The 26,053-nt window shown below is 31.8% G+C and overlaps 1 protein-coding gene across 2 annotated transcripts in view; it reads right to left on the bottom strand.

Annotated features, from left to right (window-relative positions):
- Positions 1–26,053, bottom strand: part of LOC101891900 (galactosylgalactosylxylosylprotein 3-beta-glucuronosyltransferase P) — a 139,085-nt gene that overhangs the window by 17,926 nt on the left and 95,106 nt on the right. For both annotated transcript variants that reach the window (XM_059129480.1, XM_059129481.1), the window contains exons 3-4: positions 9,915–10,009; positions 8,864–9,777 (exon numbers count right to left, since the gene is read on the bottom strand). In XM_059129480.1, the coding sequence (XP_058985463.1) occupies positions 8,864–8,986 (123 nt within the window). In that variant the 5' untranslated portion in view covers positions 8,987–9,777; positions 9,915–10,009. The remainder of the gene's footprint in view (positions 1–8,863; positions 9,778–9,914; positions 10,010–26,053) is intronic.

Raw genomic sequence — 26,053 nt, 5'->3', positions numbered from 1 at the left:
CTATGAAAGTGAGGAGGTGGTGTGGGGTGTGTATTTTTTTTTTTTGCTTTAAATGGATTGTATGTGTATATTCAGGTCTATAGAAATTTTTGTGCAAAAAATTTATATTTTTTGATAATTTTTTTCTCTAGTTTTTTTTTTTTTGAATTTTTTTTCTTGCGGTGTATAACATCATCATCTACATTGGTGCTTTCTTTAAAAAAAAGAGGTTAAATATAAATAGAAATATTATTATTAAGTAGGGGTCTTTGTGTGTAAAAAATATTTGCAATGGACTTTTTCTGTGGGGCCTTCCAGTTGTAGTTGAGTTGCTGAGAATTGATTTGATGAGAAGGCCTCGGGTGCGTATGATCATTTTTTTAATTTATTTTTAAAAATATTCATACGCCCCCTAGCTTCTGGAAATTATGATAAATTATACGACACATAGTACGCCAAATATAAAATTATTTATGGAAAATAATTTACAGACAGACCTCCTGAGACTTGAGGGAATTTTTTTCCAAATAAAAGAAACTTTGTCTTAAAATCCAATGACCAAAAATCCGAAAATTTTTTTTTATGGGAAAATCTTAATCCTGGGAGAAATTGTTTTGCTAGATTAGAAGTTCTTCTTGAACCACATTCATACGTCCCCTAGATTCTGGCAATTATTATTAGTTAAGCGCAACAAACACCCAAATAGCAAAATATTTTTAGAAAAAAAATAAAAATTAAACAGACCTTCTCCTGGGGCCTGAGAGAATTTTTAACCGATAATTTCCTATGGGAAAAAACTCTATCCTGACAGAAATTTTATTTGCTAGATTTTTGGGCGTATGATCATTAGAAGTTTATCTTGAACAACATTCATACGCCCCCCTAGGTTCTGGAAAAAATTATTATTAGTTATACGCCACAATGGCACAAATAGAAATTATTTATAGAAAATAATGTCCGAACGATGTCCGTCCCTCTGTCCGTCCATCCGTCTGTGGATATCACTCTAGCTTCCGAACGATATGAAGTAGGTACACAAAATTTTACTCAAATGTGTATTATGTCTGCAAGATTTTTGGTATTTTAAAATGGGTCCTGTAGGGCCACGTTATGGTACAGCCGGTACCTCCCGATATTCGGTACTTTGATGATTTTAGCGACATTATTCACCGGAATCGTTTCCAATTTGGTATTTGAAATTCGTATTGGGTACTACAGCCTATGAAAGAAAATTGTCTGTGCAGGTCCACGTCTTCGGGTATCCCACATATAACGGCACCTCCTGATATTCGATATTTTGATTATTTTAGGTACATTATTCACCGGAATTGTTTCAAATTTGGTATTTGAATTTCGTAATGGATACTACAGTCTATGACAGAAAATTGCCTGCGTAGGTCCACGTTTTGGTATAGCATCCGTATAACAGTAGCTCCCGATATTCGGTATTTTGATGATTTTAGCGACATTATTCAATGGAATTATTTCAATTTTGATATTTGAAGTTCGTAATGTATGCTACAGGCTATGACAGAAAATTGTCTGTGCAGGTCCACGTCGTCGTATAGACCCTAAGATAATGACCACATTCGGACAAAAAAAAAAAAAAAAACAAAAAAAACAAAAAAAACAAAAAAAACTTGAAATAAGATTTTAACAGAATTTTTAATGGATTTTATTTTTTTGAAAATTGCCAAATTCGTTCCAAATTGTGGAGGGTATTAAATTTTTTTACTTGTTTTTAATTCTTTCTTTCTTTTTCTTTTTTTTTAAATTTTCCTAACTTTAATTTTTTCCTTTTTTTATTGAAATAACTTTTCTAGTTACTCTCTAGTACCACGGCTTCTTTGGAATTTTTTGTTTTATCTTAAAAATGTTTTCTCACCTAGAAACTGGACTTTTATCTCCTCAATCCTCTAGAGCGTATGACTAGCAATAATTCTCCCGCTCTTTGAGGTACTCCAGGACGTATGAATATTTTTTATTACTACCCCACAACAATCATACGCCACTGTGATTTTTTCCCCTGTACAAATACAGACAATCAGGAATTTTTCTATGGAAATAACTTCGTCTGACGGCCGATTTTTATTTTATTGAAAAAAATAAAATCCTGCCATTCTCTAATTTTTTTTGATAAACATTTTTATTTTTTATAAAAAATCTCTTAATTACTCAGATTTTTTTTTAATCTCTTTTGTTTTATTTTGTTCCCATGGAAATAAAGACATCCAGAAATTTTTCTTGGAAAAAAACTTCGCACTGACTGTCAATTTTCATTTTATTAAAAAAATGTAATTCTCTGATTTCTTCTTTAGATCTTCCTTTTCATTTCTCACGCCTTCCTCTAATTTTTTTCTTATAAAACAAAATTTGACTGGGCACCCAGAAACAGAAATTGGCCTCTGAAGCGTATGACTAACAATAATTCTCCCGCTCTTTGAGGTACTCCAGGACGTATGAATATTTTTCATTACTACCCCACAGCAATCATACGCCACTATGATTTTTTCCCTGTACAAATACAGACAATCAGGAATTTTTCTATGGAAATAACTTCGTCTGAGGACCGATTTTTATTTTATTGAAAAAAAAAAAAAATTCTGCCGTTCTCCAATTTTTTTTTCTTTGAATAAAAATTCACCACGACTTCCTCCGATTTTTTTAAACATTTTTCTGAGCACTAAGAAACTGGTATTTTTTCTCCATGAGCGTCTCTAGCGTATGACTAATAATAATTCCCCCGTTCTTAAGGTACTCTAGGGCGTATGCACACCAAAACAATCATACGCCATCGTTTATCAACAAAATTAAACATTTAAATTTTCCAATTTTCAATTTTGAAAACTTTTCTAATCGTCATTCTCATCACCGACATCAACGATTTTGTCAATTCTCAATAGCTCAGCAAAATCAACTTTTCATCCCCATTACATGTTTATTTGTTTATTTGTTTGTGTAACGGTATTTGCGGGGGAATAATAAATATTAGCATTCCGTCTTTAATTTGCAATTTATAGAGTTTTAGTGCATATTTGTGTTATGGTCTCTCTGTATTTGGAAAGGGTAAATGGGGTGTGGGGAATGGTTGGAAATCAACATTTCGTTGTTAATAAGTAGGGGGATATGTGTATAGGTGTGTGTGTGTTGGTGTGTTCGTGTATGTAATTCAGTGTATTATACAAGTGTAAGGGAATTATGTACTTAACAGAAATTTGTGTTTAGAGTGTGGCTAGAGGTAGGGAAGGGTTTAAATCGTGGAAAATGCGGCAAAAAGGGATTAAGTCGAAAGAATGAATTGTGGGAATTTAAGGAGAATAAAAATGCTTTGAAAAATACTTTTTTGAAGCCATAAAATTACAAAATTTAATTTAAAAGTGTCTGGGAAATTCTCCCAAAAATGTGCCTTAAGATCCATATAACTCTCTAAAAATCTGCCTTAAAAGTCTTAACAACTGTTCAAAAAAAAAAAAAAAAAAAAAAAAAATAATAATAAAAAAATAAAAAAAATTAAATAAAAAACAATAACAATAATGAATAAATAAGAAATAAATAAAAATAAATAAATAAAACAAAAAATAATTTAAAATATAAAATTGTGGCTAAAAGGAGCTTAAACGAGCATTTGGAAAATTGTTAAAAAATTGGCTCCACTTAGGGTGACTTCAGATATTCTTTAAAAAATCCCGGTTTAAGGTTTTAAAAAACGGAGTCGTAAGTAAAACCTATAAAAAAAGCAAAAACCTATAAAAACTGCGTCGAGGGTAGAAATGGTAGAAAAATTCCTGAAAAAAAAAAACATTTATAAGAGCTTCGAGGGGCCTTCAAAAATTCTTAAAAATGTGTTTAAAGTAGCCTAAAAAAATTCTTTAAAAAAAGCACGTATAACGGTGTTGTAGGGGCTTCCAGACATTCCTTAAGACATTCAAGACCCTGTAAAATTCTCTAAAAAATCATCATAAAGCTACTCCAACTAAAGTTGGTTGAAAGAAGAGTCTTTAAAAATTCCAAAAAAAAAAAAAAAAAAAAAAAAAAAAAAAAAAAATAGTGCAAAGCCGTATAAAGAGCATTGAAAATTTTTGTAAAAAATCTTCCTATAGCTACCCCTAAGGGCTTTGAAAAATTTGTAGAAAATCTATGTCAAATGTGGTTAAAAAATTAAAATTAAAAAATTAACATTTAAAAAATGAGTGCACAATGGCTTCTATTGACCTTCAGAAATTCCTTAAACATTTTTTCTGTCATATAAATGTACTTGAAAATTTCTCTAAAAAAGTGCATCATTAAACTACATCTAAAGGGGTCGAAAATTTTTATAAAAATCTACATAAAAGTTGGTTTGAAAGAGCCTAGAAAAATTCACTATAAGGACTTCTAGGGACCTTCAGAAATTTCTTGAAAATGTAGTGTAGAACCGTAAAAAATGCTTGAAAAAATCTATAAAAAAGATAATCATAAAGCTAAACCTAAGTGCCTCGTAAAATTCTACAAAAATCTAAATAAAAGTTGATTAAAAGAGCTTAGAAAAATTCTTCACAAAATTGACGTATAAGGGCTTCTAGGTGCCATCTGTAAATGAATTCATCGTATAGATACATGTAAGGGTCTCGTAAAATTCTACAAAAATCTAAATAAAATTTTGCTTGAAAGTGTAAAAAGTGTCTTGAAAAAATATATAAAAAAGGTCATAGTAAAGCTCATCTAAGGACCTCGTAAAATTCTATAAAAATCTACATGAAAGTTGGGGCCTAGAAAAATTCAATAAAAAAGTCATTTTTGGGCCTTCAGAAATTCCCTATGAAATTTAGTGTAAAGTCATATAAAGGACATTGAAAATTCTCTAAAAGAAGTCATCGTAAAGCTACACCTAAGGGCCTCGTAAAATTGTTTTAAAGTCTACATTAAAGTTCTACAGAAAAAAAACATTATAGGAAATCCAGTGGCCCCTCGGAAAGGGTAAAAAATATATTGTACTGCTGCATGTAGGTATACGAAAAAAATGATTAAAAAATGATTGAATACCCTCTACCATTTGGAACGACTTTGGCAATTTTCAAAGTTGCCTATTATGAACTTCAACATTCTTAAAAAAAATACTTTAAAAATTATTTCAAATGTTAAAGGGGTGAGTATACATTTTGTCATGCATCATACGCCTCCGAGCACTTTGTTTATTTGTCTTTCCCTTGGATTTCTTTAGATTTCTACTTAAATCCTGTATTTATAATTTTTTTATGTTTTCTTAGGATTTGAATTTAAAAATTTTTAATTTATAAAAAATTTAGGGTATATAAATTCTTTAAAAAAAATCCCTAATGTCCTAGAAGCCATCCACATTTCTTAGCAAAATTACAGCTATACAGAGGACCTTTCAAAATCACCAAATAAAAAATCCTCGATAACATTCATTATTCATTCCAACATTCTTAAAAAAATATTTTAAAATTCTTTCAAATTTTAAAGGGGTCCAGGGATGCGTATACATGTTGTCATGCATCATACGCCCCCGGCCACTTTGTTTATTTGTCTTTCACTTGGATTTCTTCAAATTTCTACTTAATTCCTTTATTTATAATTTATTTTTGTTTTTTTTTTAGGATCTGAATTAAAAAATTTTAAATTTATAAAAAATTTAGAGATATAAATTCTTTTAAAAAATCTCTATTGCCCTAGAAGCCAGCCAAATTTCTTAACAAAATTCCAGCTATGCAAAGGGCCTTCCAAAATATTTAAATTACAAAATCCTGGACAACATTTATTATTCATTCCAACATAATTAAAAAATATATTTTAAAAATTCTCTCAAATTTTCAAGGGGACCAGGGTGCGTATACGTGTTGTCATGCATCATACGCCCCCGGGGGTACTTTGTTTATTTTTGTTTTCTTAGGATTTCTTTTAACTGAAACTTTATTGCAGCAAAATATTTTCCATCGAAAACTCTATATATGTAAGTTCCTGGTGATCTATAGGCATTTCAATTTATAAAAAAACTTGAGTAAATAAATTCTTTTAAAAAAATCCCTAATGTCCCACAAGCCATTCACATTTCTTAAAAAAATTCTAGCTATACAAGGACCTTCCAAAATCACCAAATAAAAAAAACCTGCTGTTCTATGGACCTTACAACATTCTTAAAAAAATATTTTAAAAATTCTTTAAAATTTTAAAGGGGTACAGGACTGCGTATACCTGTTGTCATGCATCATACGCCCCAGGGCACTTAGTTTATTTGTCTTTCCCTTGGATTTCTCTAAATTTCTACCTAAGCCTTTATTTATTTTTGTATTCTTGGGATTTAAATTTAAAAATTTTAAATTTATAAAAAGTTTAGAGATATAAATTCATAAAAAAAAATCTCTATTGTCCTAGAAGCCATCCAAATTTCTTAGCAAAATTCCAGGTATATAAAAGGGACATTCCAAACTCATCAAATTAAAACATCCTGTTGTTCTATGAACTTTACAACATTCATAAAAAATATTTTAACAATTCTTTAAAATTTTAAAGTGTACAGGACTGCGTATACCTGTTGTCATGCATCATACGCCCTTCAGGGTAATTTTTTATTTCCCTTGGATTTTCTCAAATTTTCACTTAATTTCTTTATTTTCTTATGATTTAAATTTAAACAAAATAAATTTATAAAAAAAATCTTGAGTATATAAATTCTTTAAAAAATCCCTAATGTCCTAGAAGCCAGCCAAATTTCTTAAAAAAATTCCAGCTATACAAAGGACCTTCCAAAATCATCCAATATAAAAATCCTGCTATTCTATGGACCTTACAACATTCTTGAAAAAATATTTTAAAAATTCTTTCAAATGTCAAAGGGGTCCAGGGGTGCGTATACCTATTGTCATGCATCATACGCCCCGAGTTTCTTTGTTTATTATTCTTTCCCTCGAATTTCTTCCTTTTTTTATTTATTATTTATTTTAGTTTTCCTAGGAATTAAATTTAAAAAAATTAAATTTATAAATCATCGTGTGTATAAAAATCCTTTAAAAAATTCCCAGTGTCCTATAAGCCATTCATATTTTTTAAATAAAATCTAGCTATACAAAGGACCTTCCAAAATCATCAAATTAAAAATCCTCGATAACATTCATTATTCATTCCAACATTCTTAAAAAAATATTTTAAAATTCTTTCAAATTTTAAAGGGGTCCAGGGATGCGTATACATGTTGTCATGCATCATACGCCCCCGGGAACTTTGTTTATTTGTCATTCCTTGGATTTCTTCAAATTTTCACTTAATTTCTTGATTTATTACTTCTTGTCTTATGATTTAAATTAAAAAAATGTATAAATAAAATCTTGAGTATACAAATTCTTTACAAAAAATCCCTATGGTTCCAAAAGCTAGTTAAATTTCTTAACAAAATTCCATGGACATAAAAGGACCTTCCAATATCATCAAATAAAAAATCCTGCTGTTCTATGGACCTTACAACATTCTTAAAAATATTTTAAAATTCTTTCAAATGTTAAAGGGGTGCGTATACATGTTGTCATGCATCATACGCCCCCGGGCACTTTGTTTATTTGTCCTTCCCTTGAATTTCTCTAAATTTCTACTTAAGCCTTTATTTATTTTTGTATTCTTAGGATTTAAATTTAAAAATAAAATATACGGGACCTTCCAAAAAATTATTTTAAAAAATTCTCCCAAATTTTCAAAGGGATTTCCTTGGATTTCTTTCTTTTATTTATTATTTATTTTAGTTTCCCTGGGATTTTAATTTAAAAATATTAACTTTATAAAACATCGTGTGTAAAAAAATCCTTTAAAAAATCCCTATAGTCTTACAAGCCATTCACATTTCTTAAAAAAATCCTGCTATACAAAGGACCGTCTAAAATCATCAAATAAAAACATTCTGCTGTTCTATGGTCCTTTCAACATTCTCTAAAAAAAAAAAATATTTTAAAAATTCTTGCAAATGTTAAAGGGGTCCAGGGGTGCGTATACATGTTGTCATGCATCATACGCCCTCGGGAACTTTGTTAATTTTTCTTAGATTTCTTTAAAGTTTGACTTAATTTATTTTTGTTTTCTTAGGAGTTAAATAAAAAAAATAAATAAGTTTATAAAAAAATCTTGAGTATATAAATCATTCAAAAATCACTTTTGTCCTCATTCAAATTTCCAAACAAAATTCCAGATATACAAAGGACTTTTCAAAATCGTCAAGTTAAAAAATCCTGGACCTTCAAATATTCTTAAAAAAAATATTTTATAAATTATCTCAAATTTTAAAGGGTCCCGGGGTGCGTATGCATTCTGTCATATATCATACGCCCTTTAGGGTAGTTTTTCAATTTCGTTTCCCTTGGATTTCTTCAAATTTCTACATAAGCCTTTATTTATTTCACTATTTTTGAAATTTAAATTTAAAATAAAATATCCTAGAACTCCCAAAAAAATATTTTAAAAAATTCTCCCAAATTTTCAAAAGCGTCCAGGGCTGCTTATACATTCTGTCATACATCATAGGCCCCCTGGGGTCCTTTGTTTATTTTTGTTTCTCTTGGATTTCTTCAAATTTCTACTTAATCCCTTTAAGATTTAATCCCTAAAAATTTAAATTTAAAATAAAATATCCTGGACCTTCCAAAAGAAATATTTTCAAAATTCTCTCAATTTTTCAAAGGGGTCTAGAGAGCGTATACCTTCTGTCATGCATCATACGCCCCCTGGGGGTACTTTGTTTATTTTTGTTTCCCTGGGATTTCTTTAAATTTCGACTTAATCCCTTTACTTGCTTACCCTGCCCCCAATTGTTAAATGCTTGGATATAGTGTTGGTGTGTGTCTGAGGGGGTGGTGTAGGTTGTGGGGTTTTTGGTGGAGGAAAGAAGTAATTTTGCCAAACATACCTTTATGATTTCTGGCTGGGGCATTGGCTGCCGTGATATGTGATACTGATACAGTATCATGTACATGCATGTGGTGGCCACGAATATAGTCAGGTACATTTTAATGGATTTTCCCAACGCCATGTTTGCAGCTGCTTTTTGGGCAAATGGGCTACCGGCTAGCAGGAGATGAGGTTTTTGTGTTGCAATGATATGGGTGATGCCAGTTTTGTTTTGCTTTTACGAAGCAGCAGCTTACTTTTTCTCTGGAGTGTGTTTTGGAGAATGCCAGCAGGAGTAGGAGGAGCAGGAGAAGGAGTGGTGTGAGGTGCGGTTGGGAAATTTCTAGCTTGACTGGCTGACTGCTTGCAATGTTGGCATCTAACGAGACAGGAAGTTGTTGCTTGCTGTGCTTGGCATTAAACGCCCTGCAATGAATGCCTTACGTCGCTGGAGTGGGATGTTAAGCGTTTTGCTGCAAAATGGGTTTTTGGTAGTTGTTTTCTTTCGGGTTTTTTCTCGATTTTTTTTTCAAACTAGGACTTTTCGTTCTGTGAGCAAAGTCTTCTTCCTTTTTTTTCGGTTTTTGTTAATTAAGTATTTTGTAAATATTTTCCCAAGTTTTCCATTAACTTGTTTTCACTATTTTCTCACTCTTAAGATTTTCTTTTTTTGGTAGTAAAATTTTATTTGGTCATATTCTCTGGCAGCGAGGGGTCCTTTTTCTCTCTCTTGGCTTGTTTAGAACTTAAAACCTTTTAGTTTTTTTATTTGTTTCAATTTAGTTGCCCTCCATTCCACATATATCTTATGGCGCCCAATCATTTCCAACAGCTGTGCCGGGTTGCCATAAAGTTGTTGTTATTGCTGCGATTAGCTCTCCTTCTCTCCGATGGCATAGTTTCCGTGTCAGTTTCCAATTATTTGTTAAAAAGCTGTAAAATAGTTTAAATGTTTCGTTGTTATCCGTTTATAAATCATGTTTTGTTCTCTGTCTCTGTCTCCGTCTCTTTCTCTCACTCAGTCTACTGTCCGAAGCACATATTCACACTAACGTGTTAATGATTATTACCTTTGGTGATTGTTTTTATTGTTGTTTTTTTTTCGCTCTGAAAAATAACATTGGCAATAGTTCAAGTTTATGGCTGTTGTTGATCCTCAGTGGTGCTGTAATTAAAAATTGAAAAAACGAGGAAAATACATGAGAAAAATGGTTTAATTAATAATTTATTAAAATGGGAAAATGGCGGTGGGTAGGTGAGTGCTGACGTGCATCATACGTCCCAAGGTACTTTGGAATAAATATGGGAAAATCAATATTAATACAGGATTTTTTTAATGAATTTTTAAAGGCTAACAGAAGCAGAAGGGATATAGGGCAGCAAGAATTTCCAAAAAAAAAAAAAAATTGGCGACCACAAATTTTTTTTTGAGCGTAAGTGCAGATTTTCTCAAAAAAAAAAAAAAAACAAAAAATAAATAAATAAATAATAATAAATAAATAAATTGGCGTCCACACTTTTTTTTAAGAATTATTAGAGGTCTATAAACCACCCCAATTTCTTTAAATTATTTTAATTATTCAGAAAAGTCAATAGAACTCCAGGGACATTTTTGAAACTTTGGAGAACTATTGAATACCTGTGATTTTTAAAATAATTTTATTTCAATTTTTTTTTTAAAGAAGGAGTTCAGTAAGAAATATAGATGAGAAAAATGGTTTAATTGATAATTTAAGTGGAAAAAATGAGGGGCGTATGAGTGCTGACGTACATCATACCTCCAAGGGTACATTGGAATAAGTAGAGGAAAATTAATATTAATACAGGATTTTTTTAAATTAATTTTTAAAGGCTAACAGAAGCAGAAGGGATATACGGCAGTAAGAATTTCCAAAAAAAAAAATGGCGATTTTGTTCTAAACAATTTTAAAAGATCGGTACTGACGTGCATCATACATCCCAGGGTACTTAAGAACAAAATGCTCGGAAATCAATACATGATTTTTTAATGAATTTTTAGAGGCTAATAGAAGCACAGCGCCAAGGATACAAAAAAAAACATGATTTGCCGACCAACTTTTTTTTGAAGCTTAAGTGCAGATTTTCTTAAAAAAAAATAAATAAATAAAAAAAAAAAATAAATAAATTGGTGTCCAAACTTTTTCTTAAGAATTATTAGAGGTCTCTAAACCACCCCCAATTTTGTTTAAATTATTTTAATTATTCAGAAAAGCCAATAGAATTCCAGGGACATTTTTGAAACTTGCCAGAACTATTGAATACCTGTGATTGTTAAAAAAATGTACTTCGATTTTTTTCTAAAGAATTGTAGGAGTTCAGTAAGAAAAATCGATGAGAAAAATGGTTTAATTAATAATTTATTAAAGTGGGAAAAATGGGGGCGTATGAGTGCTGACGTAAATCATACGACCCAGGGTAATTTTGGAATAAATATAGGAAAACCGATATTAGTATAGGATTTTTTAATAAATTTTTAAAGGCTAATAGAAGCAGAAGGGACACCAAAGATCTCAAAAAAAATGTGTAAACAATTTTAAGAAATCGGTACTGTCCTACATCATACGTCCAGGGGTACTTAAGAACAAAATACTCGGAAGTCCATATAAATAACGATTTTTTTAATGAATTTTTAGAGGCTAATAGAAGCAAAAGTGTCGAAAAGGATACAAAAAAATAAATAAATAAAATTGGTGACCACATTTTTTTTTGAAGCGCAAGTGCAGATTTATTTAAAAAAATAAATAAATAAATTGGCGTCCACACTTTTTTAAGAATTAATAGAGGTCTATAAACCACCCCAATTTTTTTAAATTATTTTAATTATTCAGAAAAGTCAATAGAACTCCAGGGACATTTTTGAAACATTCCAGAACTATTGAATACCTGTGATTTTTTTTAAAATAATTTTATTTCGAATTTTTCTTAAAGAATTGTAGGAGCTCAGTAAGAAAAATAGATGAGAAAAATGGTTTAATTAATAATTTATTAAAATGGGAAAAATTGGAGGAGGCGTATGAGTGCTGACGTACATCATACGTCCCAGGGTAATTTTGGAATAAATATGGGAAAATCAATATTAATACTGGATTTTTTAATGAATTTTTAAAGGCTAATAAAAGCATAAGGGACAGCAAAGATTTCAAAAAAAAAAGGAAAAAAATTGGCGTTTATATTTTTTCTAAAAAAATTTAAAAAATCGGTACTGACGTACATCAAACATCCCATACTCGAAAGTCCATATAAATACAGGTTTTTTTTTAATGAATTTTTAGAGACTAATAGAAGCAAAAGGGTCGCAGAGCGCCAAGGATACAAAAAAAAATGGCGTAAGTGCAGCTTTTCTCAAAAAAAAAAAAAAAAAAAAAATAAATAAAATAAAATAAAATAAAAAAATAATAATAATAAATAAATAAATAAATTGGAGTCCACACTTTTTTTTAAGAATTATTAGAGGTCTATAAACCACCCCAATTTTTTTAAATTATTTTAATTATTCAGAAAAGTCAATAGAACTCCAGGGACATTTTTGAAACTTTGGAGAACTATTGAATACCTGTGATTTTTAAAATAATTTTATTTCAATTTTTTTTAAAGAAGGAGTTCAGTAAGAAATATAGATGAGAAAAATGGTTTAATTGATAATTTAAGTGGAAAAAATGAGGGGCGTATGAGTGCTGACGTACATCATACCTCCAAGGGTACATTGGAATAAGTAGAGGAAAATTAATATTAATACAGGATTTTTTTAAATTAATTTTTAAAGGCTAACAGAAGCAGAAGGGATATACGGCAGTAAGAATTTCCAAAAAAAAAAATGGCGATTTTGTTCTAAACAATTTTAAAAGATCGGTACTGACGTGCATCATACATCCCAGGGTACTTAAGAACAAAATGCTCGGAAATCAATACATGATTTTTTAATGAATTTTTAGAGGCTAATAGAAGCACAGCGCCAAGGATACAAAAAAAAAACATGATTTGCCGACCAACTTTTTTTTGAAGCTTAAGTGCAGATTTTCTTAAAAAAAAATAAATAAATAAAAAAAAAATAAATAAATTGGTGTCCAAACTTTTTCTTAAGAATTATTAGAGGTCTCTAAACCACCCCCAATTTTGTTTAAATTATTTTAATTATTCAGAAAAGCCAATAGAATTCCAGGGACATTTTTGAAACTTGCCAGAACTATTGAATACCTGTGATTGTTAAAAAAATGTACTTCGATTTTTTTCTAAAGAATTGTAGGAGTTCAGTAAGAAAAATCGATGAGAAAAATGGTTTAATTAATAATTTATTAAAGTGGGAAAAATGGGGGCGTATGAGTGCTGACGTAAATCATACGACCCAGGGTAATTTTGGAATAAATATAGGAAAACCGATATTAGTATAGGATTTTTTAATAAATTTTTAAAGGCTAATAGAAGCAGAAGGGACACCAAAGATCTCAAAAAAAATGTGTAAACAATTTTAAGAAATCGGTACTGTCCTACATCATACGTCCAGGGGTACTTAAGAACAAAATACTCGGAAGTCCATATAAATAACGATTTTTTTAATGAATTTTTAGAGGCTAATAGAAGCAAAAGTGTCGAAAAGGATACAAAAAAATAAATAAATAAAATTGGTGACCACATTTTTTTTTGAAGCGCAAGTGCAGATTTATTTAAAAAAATAAATAAATAAATTGGCGTCCACACTTTTTTAAGAATTAATAGAGGTCTATAAACCACCCCAATTTTTTTAAATTATTTTAATTATTCAGAAAAGTCAATAGAACTCCAGGGACATTTTTGAAACATTCCAGAACTATTGAATACCTGTGATTTTTTTTAAAATAATTTTATTTCGAATTTTTCTTAAAGAATTGTAGGAGCTCAGTAAGAAAAATAGATGAGAAAAATGGTTTAATTAATAATTTATTAAAATGGGAAAAATTGGAGGAGGCGTATGAGTGCTGACGTACATCATACGTCCCAGGGTAATTTTGGAATAAATATGGGAAAATCAATATTAATACTGGATTTTTTAATGAATTTTTAAAGGCTAATAAAAGCATAAGGGACAGCAAAGATTTCAAAAAAAAAAGGAAAAAAATTGGCGTTTATATTTTTTCTAAAAAAATTTAAAAAATCGGTACTGACGTACATCAAACATCCCATACTCGAAAGTCCATATAAATACAGGTTTTTTTTTAATGAATTTTTAGAGACTAATAGAAGCAAAAGGGTCGCAGAGCGCCAAGGATACAAAAAAAAAATGGCGTAAGTGCAGCTTTTCTCAAAAAAAAAAAAAAAAAAAAAAATAAATAAAATAAAATAAAATAAAAAAATAATAATAATAAATAAATAAATAAATTGGAGTCCACACTTTTTTTTAAGAATTATTAGAGGTCTATAAACCACCCCAATTTTTTTAAATTATTTTAATTATTCAGAAAAGTCAATAGAACTCCAGGGACATTTTTGAAACTTTGGAGAACTATTGAATACCTGTGATTTTTAAAATAATTTTATTTCAATTTTTTTTTTAAAGAAGGAGTTCAGTAAGAAATATAGATGAGAAAGAAGCAGAAGGGATATACGGCAGTAAGAATTTCCAAAAAAAAAAAAAAATGGCGATTTTGTTCTAAACAATTTTAAAAGATCGGTACTGACGTGCATCATACATCCCAGGGTACTTAAGAACAAAATGCTCGGAAATCAATACATGATTTTTTAATGAATTTTTAGAGGCTAATAGAAGCACAGCGCCAAGGATACAAAAAAAAAAAAACATGATTTGCCGACCAACTTTTTTTTGAAGCTTAAGTGCAGATTTTCTTAAAAAAAATAAAAAAAATAAATAAATTGGCGTCCACACTTTTTTTGAGAATTGTTAGAGGTCTATAAACCACCACAATTTTTTTTAATTATTTTAATTATTTAGAAAAGCCAATAGAACTCCAGGGGACATTTTTGAAACTTTCCAGAACTATTGAATACCTGTGATTTTTAAAATAATTTTTTTTCGATTTTTTTTCTAAAGAATTGTAGAAGTTCAAAAAGAAAAATAGATGAGAAAAATGGTTTAATTAATAATTTATTAAAATGGGAAAATGGCTGGGTGGCGTATGAGTGCTGACGTACATCATACGACCCAGGGTACTTTGGAAAAAAATATGGGAAAACCAGTATTAATACAGGATTTTTTAATGTATTTTTAAAGGCTAATAGAAGCAGAAGGGTCACGAAAGATTTCAAAAAAAAAAAAAAATAAATAAATAAATAAAATAAAAAAAAATGGCGTTCACATTTTTCTAAACCATTTTAAGAAATCGGTAAGGACGTACATCATAAGTCCAGGGGTACTTAAGAACAAAATACTCGAAAGCATATAAATACAGGATTTTTTTAATGAATTTTTAGAGGCTAATAGAAACAAAAGGGATTAGGGCAGCAAGGATACAAAAAAAAAAAATTGGCAACCACATTTTTTTTTTTGAAGCGTAATCGCAGATTTACCTAAAAAAATAAATAAATTGGCGTCCACACTTTGTTTAAGAATTGTTAGAGGTCAATAAACCACCCCAATTTCTTTAAAATTATTTTTTAATTATTCAGAAAAGCCAATAGAACTCCAGGGACATTTTTGAAACTTTCCAAAACTATTGAATACCTGTGATTTGAAGAAATAATTTTATTTCGATTTTTTTTAATGAATTGCAGGAGTTCAGTAAGAAAAATAGATGAGAAAAGTGGTTTAATTAATAATTTATTAAAGTGGGAAAATGGCGGGGTGGCGTATGAATGCTGACGTACATCATACGTCCCAGGGTACTTTAGAACAAAATACACGAAAGTCCATATAAATACAGGATTTTTTTAAATGAATTTTTAAAGGCTAACAGAAGCAAAAGGGACGTAGAGCAGCAAGGATATAAAAAAACAAGTAAAAAAGCTGTAGGTACGGCCGGGTCGAATTTTGAATATCCTCCATCATTTGGGACAAATTTGGCAATTTTCAAACAAAAATAAAATTCTTTAAAAATTCCTTTAAAAAGTTAAAAATATCAAATGTAGCCGTCATAATCGACGACGTGGACCTGGGCCATATGCATAAGCCATTACAATATTCAAATGCGAAACTTGAACTTGATTATATGGGGGCTATACCACAATGTAGACATGCACCGAAAATTTTCTGTCATGTAGTATTCACTACGAACTTCAAATACCTAATTTGAAACAATTCCGGCGAATAAAGTCGTTAAAATCATCAAAATACCGAATATCGAGAGCACACTTATATGGGGGCTACAAGACGATATGGACCAGCACAGACAAATTCCTGTCATAGGCTGTAGTATCCAGTACGAATTCCAAATTTGATATGATTCCGGTGAATAATGTCGCTTAAATCATCACCGAATATCGAGAGGTACTGTTATATGGGGGCTATACGAAGACATGGACCTGCACAGACAATTTTCTGCCATAGGCTGTACCATCCGTTACGAACTTCAAATACCAAAATTGAATAATAATGTCGCTAAAATCATCCAAATACCGAATATCGGGAGGTACCCTTATATGGGGGCTATACGACGTGGACCTACATGGCCCATTTTCAATGCCAAAAGTTCTGCAGACATAACATACATTTAAGTATAATTTTGTCAATTTTCAAAACTTTTTCGAGGATTCATAGAAATACCTTCAAAGTGAATTTGTTAAAAAAAATTGGAGATCCTCGGAGGCATCTTTAAAAGTGATTTTTTTTTTTGAAAGGACATGGAGGCACCTTCAGAGTGGACCTTTTTTAAATAATTTGTCGATGCTATAAAAGCACATTTGAATGAGGTTTTTGTTTTCGACATCATTGACGTTCTAATAACCTGTTTTTTAATGTATTCGAGATCCTACAGCTACCTTTATCTTGTATTTTCTTCGAGAGCTCCTGGAGTCACTTTTAGTATGGATTTTTAAAAAAATATTGAGACACTGTTAATGTGTACTTTTTAAGAATTTTTAAGGTCATTTAAGCCGTCTTAAAATCGGATTTTTAAAGATTTTTTTTCAAGGCCCACTGGGGCATATTTTGAAATCATTTTTGTAAACTATTTTAGTGTGACTTCCTAGGCACTTTTACCACGAATTTTTAAGGGTGGAAAAAATCTATTCTGATATAACTCACGGATCCTATCATGAGAACACTTGTTGATTAGGGTTTCAATAGCTTTTAAATGATATAGATATTGTCCATATCGTTTTTGTAAATCCCTGTCTAAAGCGGGTCTTTGAGCTGTAATTTTGGGTCAAATATCCGGGTATCCGAGACCGTCCGACAAGACAAAAAAAAAAAAAAACTTTCCTAGAATGAGGGTACAAAAACTTACCTCTCGAAAGCCAATTTCAAAGGCCTTAAGAAAATCTCTAGGAAGATCTTAAATATAAATGTTAGATATTCTTACAGAGGCCTTGAGAGTGTTCTGTAAAAAAATACACTTCAGAAGTTTTTATGGGCGGCTAAAAAATTCATAAAAAACCACCGTATTTTAAGGGGCCTCCGTAAATTATTAAAAAGATTGATTACAGGTGCTTTAGAGCCATTGAAAAAATCCAACTTCGGGGTGCTATGGGGGCCTTAAAATATTGATTAAAAAGAGCCTTTGGGACAAAATATAACTTGGCCTTTTAGAGATTTTTTAGATAAACTCAATCTGGATTTTTATGAAAAATTTTAAGGGTTCTTGAATCACCATAAATTTGAGATTTTTAAAGAATTTTTAATTTTTTCTGAAAGGGTCTTAAAAATTAATATTTCCAGTAATTTTTCAAGGTTCCTGTGGGAATCTTGTGTTTTTCAAAAAATATACCTGAGAAGTATACATCGGGGCCTTGAAAAATGCTTAAAAATCCACTTTAGGTGAGTTTTATGGGGCATCGGTAAATTATTAAAAAATAGATTAGAGGTCCTATAGTGGTCTTGAAAAATCGAACTTAGATGTACTATGGGGACCTTGAAGGATTGATATAAAAAACAACTCTTTGAGACAATTTTATCTTGGCCTTTTAGAGATTATTTTCAAAGTTTTGTTTAGACATCTTGAACTAGGAACATTTGAAAGACTTCACAAGGATATGTTATGAAATTTTCAAAGGCCTTAAGAGGAATCTTGAGAGCATCTTAAATATTGACATTTGATGTTCTTGCAGAGGCCTGGATAAGTTATGTAAAAAGAAACTTTAGAAGTTCTTATTGGGGCCTAGAATAATTTTTAAAAAGTCCAAGTTAGGAGAATCGACAAATTGTTAAAAAAATACGGAGTAGAAAAAATCCAACTTAGGGGTAGGCCTTGAATGGTTGATTTAAAAATACCCTTTGAGACTTGGACTTTTAGAGATTTTTTAGAAACCCTCAACCTGGAGTTTTTATAGAACTTTTCAAGGCTATATTTCCAGGAATTTTTCAAGGCTCCTGTGGGCAAATTTATTTTAAAATTTCAATTATTAAAAAAAAAATTAGATTAGAGGTGCTATGGAGGTCTTGAAGAAACCACTTTAAAGGCCTTGAAAAAATGATTTAAAAATACTTTTTGGGGCAACATTTAACTTGGTCTTTAAGAGATTTTTTTTAGAAACCCTCAACTTGGAGTTTTTATAGCAATATCCAAGGGCCCTTGAGGCACCCTAAATTTCAGATTTTTAAACATTTTTTTCGTTTTCCTTGAAACGTCTTTAATGTCAATATTTCCATTAATTTTTCAAGGCTCCTCTGGCCAACTTTATTATAAATTTTCAATTATTAAAAAAATAGATTAGAGGTTGTATGGAGGCCTTGAAAAGATCCACCTTAGAGGTGCTATGGAGGACATCAAAAGTTGATTTAAAAATAGTATTTGGGGCAACATTTAACTGGGTCTTATAGGGATTATTTAGAAACCCTCGGCCAGGATTTGTTTATAGAATTTTCCAAGGGTCATTGACATACCCTAAATTTCTGATCTTTAAAGATTTTTTAGTTCTTCTTGAAGGGTCTTTAATGTCAATATTTCCAGGAATTTTTCAAGGCTTCTGTGCCAACTTTATTATGAATTTTCAATTTTTAAAAAAATTAGATTATAGGTGCTATGGAGGTCTTGAAAAAATCCACCTTAGAGGTGCTCATAGCACCTTGAAAAATTAATTTAAAAATATTATTTGGGGCAAAATTTAACTTGGCCTTTAAGAGATTATTTAGAAACCCTCGGCCTAGATTTTTTTTTATAGAATTTTCCAATGGCACTTGAGGTACCCTAAATTTCGAATTTTTAAAGATTTTTAGTTCCTCTTGAAGGGTCTTAAATATGAATATTTCCAAGAATTTTTCAAGGCTCCTGTGGTCAACTTTATGATAAATTTTCAATTATTAAAAAAAATAGATTAGAGGTCCTTAAAAAAATTCACCTTAGATGTGCGATGGAGAACTTCAAAAGTTTATTTAAAAATATTATTTGGGTCAAAATTTAATTGGGTCTTTTAGAAACCCTCAACCTGGTGTCTTTATAGAATTTTCCAAGGGGCATTGAGGTACCCTAAATTTCGGATTTTTAAAGGTTTTTTAGTTCCTCTTGAAGGGTCTTAAATATGAATATTTGCAAGAAATTTTCAAGGCTCCTGTGGTCAACTTTATTATAGATTTTTAATTATTAAAAAAATAGAATAGAGGTCCTATAGAGGCCTTGAAAAAATCCACCTTAGAGGTTCTATGGAGGACTTCAAAAGTTGATTTAAATATACTCTTTGGGGCAAAATTAATCTTGGCTTTTGGGAGACTTTTTAGAAACCTTCGGCCTGAATTTTTTATAGAATTTTCCAAGGTCACTTGAGGTACCCTAGATTTCGGATTTTTAAAGATTTTTCTTCATTTTCCTTGAAAGGTCTTTAATGTCAATATTTCCAGGAATTTTTCAAGGCTTCTGTGGCCAACTTTAATGCGTTTTTTCTGATAAATTTTTCAAGGCTCCTTGAGGCACTTTTTGCATATGTATTTATTTCAAGAATTTCCTGTTTTAAGCATTCTCCCACATCCAGGTCAGCATCATCATCATTACCCTCCATTTCTCCTTTGACATCTTTGCAAGTGTATTGCCAATATATAATTACGCACAGGTAATATGATTTCCATACAAGCGTTTCATTATTGTTCGGAAGAAGCGGACGGAGGACGGAGGGTGGTAGATAAACTCAATTATTTAAAAATCACTCATACGCCAATGTAAACTCAATTCAATGCAGAAATGACAAGCAAAAGGATCTGAGAACCAACAACAACAAATTATGCCATTCATTCCGACAGTCATCAAGCTATTCAGTCATTCCGCTACTGTGTGTGTGTGTCTCGGCCGCCCGCAAAACCGCAAGATTGCATCTGCCTGAAATAATATTTAACATTTCCATTTGCATTCACTCTTAATTACAATTACATTTTCTCCCATTTAGGTAGGACAATTGTAGCAGGATCACGAACTACACCATTCGAAGGATAAAGGACAAAAAATACAAAACTGAGCCAACCTGAGGTACCATGCACAGGAACTACATTTAAAAACAGTTTTGTCGCAAAGAAAAAATAAATATCTTCTCTTGGGTGGTAGGAGAATAACAAGAGCTGGATGATGACGATTGTCCTGCTTCCTCTTTTTTTATCCCCCAGCCAAAAAGGATGCAGTTGTAATGAAAGCATGTTTCATCATTTAGTTAAGCTGCAAGGCAAAAGATAAAAAACGGATTTTTCCGTTTTTTTTTTCTTTTGTTTTTCATTTCAATGGAAAAGGGCAGAATAAAATATCAGGGAATTAACTTGCAGCACAGTGGGCTGGGGAGGTGGGTTGGCCCCATATCGGCTACATCCTTCATTTTATGTGAATATATCCAAGAAATTTTCAAGGCTCCTGTGGTCATCTTTATCATAAATTTTCAATTATTAAAAAAATAGATTAGAGGTCCTATAGACGTCTTGAAAAAATCCACCTTAAAGGTGCTATAGGGGAATTTTTATAGCCTCAACCAGCCATATAGCCTCAACCAGCTATAGAGGGTATACATGATTTGATACGAGCAAAAATGTGCCTTATCGAAATAACGGTTTTGGACCACAAATATTTTTGGGCCACATACGTTTCAGGACATTTGGAGTAGATCTAAGAGTGTCCGTTCGCCCATCCTTACGTCTATGTATTTGTTGGTTTGGTGCCTGGTACGATAATTCTCGAAGGGAGTATCTGATTTGCTTCGCAGTTGGTATATCAAAATATTCTTATCAAACTTTGATCGAGTTCGAAGATGGACAATTTCGGTCCACTTCTTCTAGTACCTCCCCCACAATAGGTCAAAATTTCGAGAAAATAATTTAGCTTTTAGAACAAGAAAGGATCATGCAATCCTTTGCAAACTTTGCAAATCCTAATATTTTTATCAGAGCTAGGTCAGATCCACTCTAGCAAATACCTCCCACACAAAGGGTTCAAAATTTTGAATAATTTAAACCCGCATAAAATACGAAAGAGAAATCTGATTGTCTTCAAATTTCGCAATAACTAAATATTTCTGCCAAGACAAGATCTGGTGTGAAGATGACACATGTTGGCCTATCTTTCATAAATCCTAGTTGATTCATCTCAGGTTGGACGTTCTTCAAAGGACCTTGAAAAAAGAATAGACGTCGAAGCTGCTTCTAGGGTTCTTAAAAATTATATAAAACTGCAGGGTGGATGTGCTTCAGAGTAGGTGAATTTTTTTTAAATCCACGTTGAAGCTGCTTCTAAAATCCTTGAAAAATTCTATAAAAATGATGTAAGAAGGTCTTCAGAGGACATTGAAAAAATCTATAAACATGTTTGATTGTCTTCAAAGGACCTTTTAGGGGTCTTGAAAAAATCTTAAAAAATACTTAAAAAATTCACTTTATAGGCCTTTAAAAAATTCACGTTATAGGGTTTGAAAAATTCTTTTAAAAATCCAAATTGAAGCTGCTTTGGGTGGGCCTTGAAAATTCTTTAAAAATGCACGTTAGAGGTACATATAAAATTCGAGAGCCACTCTTGGTTGCAAGAAAGTCCTTTTTGACCACCTTCCTAGCTATACTTCCCTCTACAAATATTTTCTTCTCCGTCTTGCTTCTATATCTCTCTTATCTCCATTTTTTTATTTCCTCCAAGGATGAACATTCTTTAAAAATCCATGCTGGGCACTTTGAAAGAGCTCGAAAAAATCATTGAAAATCTTTTCAAAAATTCGACATTGGAGGTGCCTCTAGGGACATTGAACATTTCTTCGAAATGTAATGTTTCGAGGTGCATTGAAAAATTCTTTAAAAAGTCGACATAAGAGGTGCTTCTGGGGACTTTGAAAATTTCTTCAAAAAATGCGGCTTCTAGGGTCCTTGAAAAATCCTTTAAAATCCAATTTAAAGGTGAAAAAAACCTTCAAAATCCAAGTTAAGATGCTTTTAAAAATCCGGTAAACTTTTTTAATAAAGCCTCGTTGTTGTTAAGAGTCCTGAAAAGTCCTTTGAATTCTACCTTAAAGCTGCTTTTAGGGGTCTTGAAAAAGACCTCAAAAATCCAAGTTAAAATACCCTTAAGAATCCTCCTGTTCATTGTAGGAAATGTCCTCCATTTACTTGTCCCTAACTTTAATTACAGGTACCAAATTTTATTAACCCATTCAGGAGCTAACCTATCGGTCAGAGAGGAAAAATGCCAAATTTTTTTGAAAAAATATTTTATAAATTCACGTTATGAGGCCTTGGAAAATCCGTTATGGCTGCATCTTTGAGACTTTAAAAGTCCTTTAAAATCCACCTTTAAGCTCCTTCTAGAGGATCTTGAAAATTCTTCAAAAAAAAAATCTCTTAAAAATCCTCTAAAAAATTCCCTCTTCTCCCAGAGTCAGCCATTTAACCCATTTGGAACGCATCCCTTTAGCCAACGTGAGAAATGACACTTAAAAAAAAAAATAAATAAATAAATTTTTTTAAAAAGTTTAAATTAAGGCTGCCTCTGGGGGTCTTGACAAATCCTCTAAAATCCACCTTAAAGCTGCTTCTGGGGGCCTTGAAATATACTCTAACAATCCAAGTTAGGATATCCTCAAAAATCCTCTGAAAATCCCCTCTGCTCCCTGGGCCCTTGAGGGAAATGTCCTCCATTTACTTGTCCCAGGTTTTACTGGCAATATCAGCTATTTAACCCCTTTAGGACCCATCCACTCAGCGCAATGTGATAATTTTCTTTTTTTTGTTGATTTTTTGTAAATCCCCGTTATAGGGCCTTGGAAAATTTATTGAAAGGTCGACGTAATGTTTACTTCTGGGGTCTTGAAAAATCTTTTAAAATCCACCTTAAGGCTGCTTCTAGGGACTTTGAAAAATCGCTCAAAAATCCCTGTTAAAATACCCTCTTAAAATCCATGTTAAAATACCCTCTGCTTCAAGGTTCTCCCGGGAAGTGTCCTCGAGGTTATGGCCGCTTCTTTAAAAATCCGTTAAAATCCACCTTAAAGCTTCTTCTAGGGGTCTTGAAAATCCCTCAAAAGTCGAAGTAAAATGCCCTCTTAAAAATCCTCTAAAAATCCCCTCTACTTCCAAGGAAAACAAATTACATTTTGGGGCCTTAAAATTCCGTTAAAAAATCGACAATATCGCTGATTCTAGGAGCCTTAAAAAGTATTTTAAAATCCACCTTAAAGCTGCTTTTGGGGTCCTAAAACATCCCTCAAGAAGCCAAGTTAAAATACTCTCTTAAAAATCCACTAAAATCCTCTCTGCTCCCAAGGTCCTTGAGGGAAATGTCCTCAATTAAAGGTCCTCAAATAAAAATCGGACTTTATGACATCTTGGTGTACTGATAAATCCATTAAAATCAAAAAATCAAGCTGCTTCTAGGGGTCTTGAAAAGTCCCTCAAAAATCCATGTTAAAATACCCTCTTAAAAAATCCTCTAAAAATCCTCTCTGCTCCCAGGGTTCTCACGGGATGTGTCCTCGACCTTATGGCCGCTTATAGGTGTCTTGAGATATCCCTTAAAATCCACCTTAAAGATTCTTTTAGGAATCCTGAAAATCCCTCAAAAATCGAAGTAAAATATCCTCTTAAAAATCCCCTCTACTTCCAAGGTTCTTGAGGGAAATGTCCCCCATTTACTTCGCCCAGCTTTTATTACTAGTGTCAGTCATTTAACTCATTTAGGACCCATCCCCTCATGTAATGTGAAAAATGCCGCATTTTTTTTTGGAAAATCCGTTAAAATTTCCATGTTATGGCTGCTTCTTACGGCCTCGAAAATCCCTACTTCTACGAGTTTTGAAAATCCAAGTTTAATACCCTCTTAAAAATCTCCTAAAATCCTCTCCTTGAGGGAAATGTCCTCCATTTACTTTTAAAAATTATCTTTATAGGTACTTGGAAAATTCATTAAAACTTCGACTTTATGGCTTCTGGGTGTCCTGATAAATTCTCTAAAGCTGCTTCTTTGAGTCTTGAAAAATACCTCAAAAATCCAAGTTAAAATACCCTATTACAAATTCTCTAAAAACCCCCTCTGCTCCCAATGCCTTGCAGGGAATGTTCTCCATTATGCTTGTCCCAACTTTTATTACAAGTGTCAGTCATTTAACCCATTTAGGACCTATTTTAGCTAAAGAACAAAAATGCCACATCTTCTTGGAAAATTTATTTTAAAAATTCCCGTTATGGGTCTTTGAAAAATTCATTAAAAATCCGACTTTATGGCTGCTTCTAGGGGTTCTCAAAAATCGAAGTAAAATACCCTTTAAAAAATTCTCGAAAAACTCCTCTGTCCAGGGTTCTTACAAGGGACATTCCTGTTCATTTACTTCGCTTAACTTTTATTACCAGTGTCGGCCATTTATTCAATTTAGGACCCATGCCACATTTTTAGATTTTTTTAAATCTCCGTTATAGGCCCTTGAAAAAATCTGTAAAAAGTCGATGTTATTGCTGCCTCTAGGGACCTCGAAAAATCCCTCAGAGATTCAAGTTAAGCTAATCTTCCAAGAAATCCCCTCTGCTCCCAGTTTCCTTCCTGGGAATGTTCTTCATTTACTTCACCTAACTTTTATTACCAGTGTCAGCCATTTAACCCATTTAGGACCCATGCCACATTTTTTAATTTTTTTTAAATTTCCGTTATAGGTCCTTGAAAAAATCTGCTTCTAGGGGCCTTGCAAAAATCCCTCTAAAATCTAAGTTAAGCTAATCCTTTAAAAAAATCCCCTCTTTTTCCAGAGTCTTTCCTTGGAATGTTCTCCATTTACTTCGCCTAACTTTTATTGCCAGTGTCGGCAATTTTTGATTTTTTTTAAATTTCCGTTATAGGCACTTGAAAAAATCTGTAAAAAGTCGATGTTATGGCTGCTTTTGGGGGTCTTGAAAAATCCCTCAAAAATCCAAGTTAAGCTAAACCTAAAAAAAATCTCCTCTTTTCCCACGTTCCTTCCTGGGAATTGGAAAACAATTTAGTTCACCTAACTTTTATTACCAGTGTCAGCCATTTAATCCACTTAGGACCAATGCCACATTTTTTCATTTTTTTTTAAATTTCCGTTATAGGTCCTTGAAAAAATCTCTCAAAAATCCAAGTTAAGCTAATTCTATAAAAAACCCTCTTTTTCTAGAGTCCTTCCACAAAAATCCAAGTTAAGCTAATCTTGTAACAAAATCCCCTCTTTTTCCAGAGTTTTCCTGGGAATGTCCTCCATTTACTTCACCTAACTTTTATTACCAGTGTCAGCCATTTAACCCATTTAGGACATATACTCTCAGCTATAGGCAAAAAATGTCACATTTTTATTTTTTTTTTCAGTCGACGTTATGGTCGCTTCTGGGGGTCTTGAAAAATCCTTTAAAAATTCAAGTTTAGATACCTTTAAAAATCTTCCAAAAAATCCCCTCTGCTCCCAGGTTCCCTCCTGAGAATGTCCTCCATTTACTTCACCTAACTTTTATTATCAGTGTCAGCCATTTAACCCATTTAGGACCCATTCCTTTAGCCAACGTGACAATTTTCACTTTTTTGGTTTTTATATAAATCTCCGTTATACGATCTTGAGAATTTATTGAAAAGTCGACGTAATGTTTGGTTCTGGAGGTCTTGAAAAATCTTTTAAAATCCACCTTAAGCCTGCTTCTAAGGGGTCTTGAAAAATCCCT

This window comes from Musca domestica, unplaced genomic scaffold, assembly GCF_030504385.1.
Source record: "Musca domestica strain aabys unplaced genomic scaffold, Musca_domestica.polishedcontigs.V.1.1 61, whole genome shotgun sequence".
Lineage (NCBI taxonomy): Eukaryota > Metazoa > Arthropoda > Insecta > Diptera > Muscidae > Musca > Musca domestica.
The sequence above is the reverse complement of the archived record's forward strand: the minus strand, read 5'-3'. Positions and strand labels throughout refer to the sequence as shown.